The sequence below is a fragment of the Cebus imitator genome, unplaced genomic scaffold (assembly GCF_001604975.1).
Source record: "Cebus imitator isolate Cc_AM_T3 unplaced genomic scaffold, Cebus_imitator-1.0 Scaffold296, whole genome shotgun sequence".
Taxonomy (NCBI): domain Eukaryota; kingdom Metazoa; phylum Chordata; class Mammalia; order Primates; family Cebidae; genus Cebus; species Cebus imitator.
Window position 1 is genome coordinate 307808 of NW_016107611.1, and position 4940 is coordinate 312747.

Consider the following 4940-nt stretch of genomic DNA (forward strand, 5'->3'; position numbering starts at 1 on the left):
CAATTTTCCTGCCTTGGCATCCCAAAGTGCTGGGATTACAGGCGTGAGCCATTGCACCCAGTCCCTTTCTTCATCACCTATCATGTTCCAGGCACTAGGAATACAGTATCAAGTAAATAAAAGGCCTTTCCCTCCACGACAATTATAATGGGGAAAGCTAGCTAAAAACAAACAAAAATTACTGTTCTGTTTAACCATCAATGAATAACAAAATACCCCAGAATGTAGTGGTGTGAAACAACAGCCTTTTAAATTTATGATTCCGTGAGTCAGGAATTGGAGCAGGACTGGTGTGTATCTGCTTCATGATGAACCGAGGCCAAAAATGAACTAGCTGGAACAGCTGGAGGTGGAGGCGAGGGGCACCAAGGGCCATATATCTAAGGCTGGTGGTTGGTTTTGTGGGTTTTGAATGGTATCCCCCAACTAAAATGTATGTTGAAGTTCTAACCCCTGGTATCTGTACATGTGAACTTATTTGGAAATAAAGTCTTTGCAGATATAATTAGCTTTCTTGTTTGTTTGAGACTAAGTCTTGCTCTGTCACCCAGGCTGGAGTACAGAGGCATGATCTCTGCTCACCACACCCTTCACCTCCTGGGTTCAAATGATCTTCCTACCTCAGCCTCCAAGTAGCTGGGATTACAGGGGCGTGTCATCATGCCCAGCTGATTTTTATATTTTCAGTAGAGACAGAGTTTCACCATGTTGGCCAGGTTGGTCTTGAACTTCTCATCTCAAGTGATCTGCCCACCTCAGCCTCCCAAAGTGCTGGGATTACAGGAGTGAGCCACCTCACCTTACCCAAATCTGATTCACTTCTAACCCCTGGTATCTTTGCATGTGACTTTATTTGGAAATAAAGTCTTTTTTTTTTTTTTTTTTTTTTTTTTTTTTTTGTATTTTTAGTAGAGACAGGGTTTCACTGTGTTGGCCAGGCTGGTCTCAAACTCCTGGCCTCAAGTGATGTGACTGCCTTGGCCTCCCGAAGTGCTGGGATTACAGGCTTGAACCACCACACCTGGCCTAAGTTTCTGTGGTTTTAAGCCACCTAGTTTGTAAGATTTGTGTATGTTTTAAATTTTTTATTTTTAATTATTATGGATACATAATGGTTGTATATATTTATAGGACATATATAATGTGGTTTTGGGTTTTTTTTTTTTTTTTTTAAGCAATGTTAGTGAATCTGAATCAAAATATTAAGAACTCAATGTGCAGCATTTCCTAATGCTAAAATCTCTCCTTTATTTCTCTTTTGAGACAGAGTCTGGTCCTGTTGCCCAGGCTGGAGTGCAGTGGTATGATCGTGGCTCACTGCAGCCTTGACCTCCTGGGCTCAAGTGATCCTCCTACCTCAGCCTCCCATGTAATTAGGACTACAAACATGCCCCACCACATCCAGTTAATTTTTTAAATTTTTAGTAGAGATGAGGCCTCACTGTGTTGCCGAGACTGATCTTGAACTCCTGAGCTTAAGAGATCTTCCTTCCTCACCCTCCCAAAGTGTTAGGACTACAGGCGTGAGCCACTACGCCTGTCCATTTGTGAGGTTTTGATGCAGGCACACAGCGTGTTAGTTTATAAAGTTTGTAATAATTTGTCACACGCAGCCCTAGGAAGCTAACATAGCTGAGTTTCCTGGTTCTTCTCTATATCACATCTGCTAGGGCTACATGTCCAAAACGGCTTCTTCACTCACTTGTCTGGTGCCTGGGCTGAGATGGCTGAAACATCTGGGGCTCTGTCTCCACATGGCATTTATACATAAGTAGCTTGGGCTTCCTCACAGCATGGTGGTCTCAGGGCAGTAGTACTTTTACATGGCAACTGGTTTCCCCAGAGTGAGAGTTCCAAGATTCAGAAAGTAAAAAATAATAGTTTCTTGGTTCCAAAACGCACAGCAAAGCTTCCACCACATTCTGCTGGTCAAAGCAGTTACAGGGTCACTTATATTCCAGAGGCAGAAATACAGACACCACCTCTTTAAGCCACCACAATGACAGGTGGTGATACATGATTAGAGAAAGCCCTAAACAGGAACCCTGTCCCTCATCTGCCACCCAAATACCATGGAAGATGTCCTTTTTTTTTTTTTTTGAGATAGAGTCTCGCTGTATCACATAGTGGTGTGATCTTGGCTCATTGTAACCTCCGCCTCCTGGGTTCAATTAATTCTCCTGCCTCAGCCTTCTAAGTAGCTGGAATTACAGGCATCTGCTACCAAACCCGGTTAATTTTTGTAATTTTAGTAGAGATGAGGTTTCGCCATATTGGCCAGGCTGGTCTCAAACTCCTGACCTCAAGTGATCTGACCATCTCGGCTGCTCAAAGTGCTGGGATTACAGGCACGAGCCACCACAGCCAGCCAAAGATGTCTTATTTTTTTTCTTCATTAGCCACTAGGCTTCATGGGGAATGTAATTTTTGTCTCCATGGGTTGCCTTAGCAAATGATGGGAAGAAAGATGAGTTCTTCAATATTGTGCTCCCAGAGTGCCATTGAAATGGCAGTTCTCTTTTTCTGATAGTCCTGAGGCATCCTGGGAAATAGAGCCCAGCCTTTATCCCCTGTCCCCAGCACTTCAGGGGAAGTGCACTCCTGTCCTTATTCCTCACTGCAGTGCATGCAGGGAATTCTGGCCATCAGGTTATCTTCTATCTGTCTCCTGTCCCAAAGCATGCTGGGAAATGTGGGCATGTCTCCTTGGAACAATAAAATAACTGCAACTGTTGAAGTTTGGGAGATGTAAGACCGGAAGGTTTAGTGTTCAGTAGGTGACTTGGAAGGTTGCATTTGGAAGAAGTATAGAAAGAGGAGGCCGGGCGTGGTGGCTCACGCCTGTAACCCCAGCACTTTGGGAGGCCGAGGTGGGTGGATCACCTGAGGCTGGGAGTTCAAGACCAGCTTGACTAATATGGAGAAACCCCGTCTCTACTAAAAATACAGAATTAGCCGGGTGTGGTGGCACATGCCTGTAATCCCTGCTACTCAGGAGTCTGAGGCAGGAGAATCGCTTGAAGCTGGGAGGCGGAGAGCTGAGATCGCACGATTACACTTCCAGCCTGAGCAACAAGAGCGAAACTCTGTCTCAAAAAAAAAAAAGCCGGGTACAGTGGCTCACACCTGTAAGCCCAGCACTTTGGGAGGCTGAGGTGGGTGGATCACCTGAGGTCGGGAGTTTGAGACAAGCCTGACCAACACGGAGAAACACTGTCTCTACTAAAAATACAAAATTAGCTGGGCATGATGGCACACGCTTGTAATCCCTGTAATCCCAGCTACTCCGGAGGCCGAGGCAGGAGAATCACTTGAACCCGGGAGACGGAGGTTGTGGTGAGCCAAGATCGCGCCATTGCACTCCAGCCTGAGCAACAAAAGTGAAACTCTATTTCAAAAAAAAAGAAAGAGGAAAGAGACAAGAAATGTGGCTTGACAGTTAAAGACAGGCTTATTTTAGAGAAAACAAACCTGAGAGGGGCTTTTGGCTGAGTTAGGTTAAAGAGCCTTTTTTTTTTTTCAGACTAAAGGTATGTAAGGGTTTTGGAATCGGGCACTTATTGTAGGTTCGGAATGTTTTCATGTGAGGGAAAGTTTATTGCAGGGTTGGAATGTCTCTGGTTGGATGGGAAGCTATCTCAGCATTGGCATGTTTCTGGTCAGAGAGGGGTTTATCCTAGGGTTGGAATGTTTCTAGTTATGCTGACATTAGCCATTAGGCTGATGTTTTGGGGCTGGATTTAGCTGGTTTTTAATCAAGGGGAATTTAGAATGATCATGTTTATTCAAGAAGGTGATGCTCCTGCTCTGGCAGCATTTGGAGGCCAGAAATAGATGTGGAGGCAGCCCCCACAGGGACTTCCAACCCAGGCAGGGGCCTCAAACGTGACCCCTGATTCCAGGAGCCTGTGGAATGGTGTCCCCCACCATTTATTCTCCCAAAGATAGACACTACGAAGAAAGGCAGGCCTGGCCTTGTTCACTGGTACAAAATCTTTATTTCAGTAATAAATAAATAATATGAATATTAATTAATAATAACAACAACAACACAACGGCGGCGACAACATTAATAATGAAAGCTCTCCCACTGGCCCACAGCCTTCCTCCAGCTTTTCTCTTCTGCATCTCACAACTTTGTGAGATAGGTATTTTCACAGCTGGGAAAACTGAGGTCCAGAGAGGTCAGCACACTGGCCTGAGGTCACACAGCAAGTCTGTAGGGCTGGGAGCTGAGGGAAGCGCAAAGGGTCCCCCTGGATCCAGCCAGGGCAGAGAAGGGGGTTTTGGGTTTAGGTCCAGAGGAGAGTGCCTCCCCACAGTCTGGCAGTCATCAGCCCAGTGATGGTAAGGCTGAGATGGGCAGGGCCAGGCTGGGGAGCGGCTTTGCTGCGGTGCTGGATACCCTCGGCTGGGTCGTTACAGTCATTTTCAGTACAGCAGGAGACATCGATGTGGCTCATGCTGAAGGCGTCACTCGCGTGGTCACGTTGGCACATTGAAGAGGTTGCACAGCCTCTTACCATGTAGCTTTTGTTTAGCGGTTCTGAGGAAAGAGGAGACTGAGTGAGACTTCCAGCTCCAGGGCCCAGGACTAGAATTCTCCGGTAGGTGACCTGCCACCTTGTGGTGGGTCCCACCTTCACTACCACCTAGAGGAAGCAGCAGTTCTCAGGCCTAGGCACGGTGGCTCATGCCTGTGATCTCAACACCTTGGGAAGCCGAGGAGAGAGGAGAGCTTGAGCCCAGGAGTTCCAGACCAGCCTGGACAACATAGCAAAACCCTGTCTCTACAAACATAAACAAAAGCTGCAGCCCCAGCCACTCGGGAGGCAGAGGTGAGACGATCACTTGAGCTCAGGAGATCGAGGCTGTGGGGAGCTATGATTGCGTCACTGCATTCCCGCCTGGGCAACAGAGTGAGACCTGTCTCAAAAAAA

General features: G+C 46.6%; 1 protein-coding gene across 3 annotated transcripts in view; it reads right to left on the bottom strand.

The window, feature by feature from the left end:
- Window positions 1-3975: 3975 nt before the first annotated feature.
- PLAUR (plasminogen activator, urokinase receptor) overlaps window positions 3976-4940 on the bottom strand; it is a 28145-nt gene continuing 27180 nt past the window's right edge. For 2 of the 3 annotated variants that reach the window (XM_017502331.2, XM_017502332.2), the window contains exon 7: window positions 3976-4546. In XM_017502331.2, coding sequence (XP_017357820.1) covers window positions 4293-4546 — 254 coding nt within the window. In that variant the 3' untranslated portion in view covers window positions 3976-4292. The remainder of the gene's footprint in view (window positions 4547-4940) is intronic. The other variant, XM_017502334.1, reaches the window with a different exon arrangement.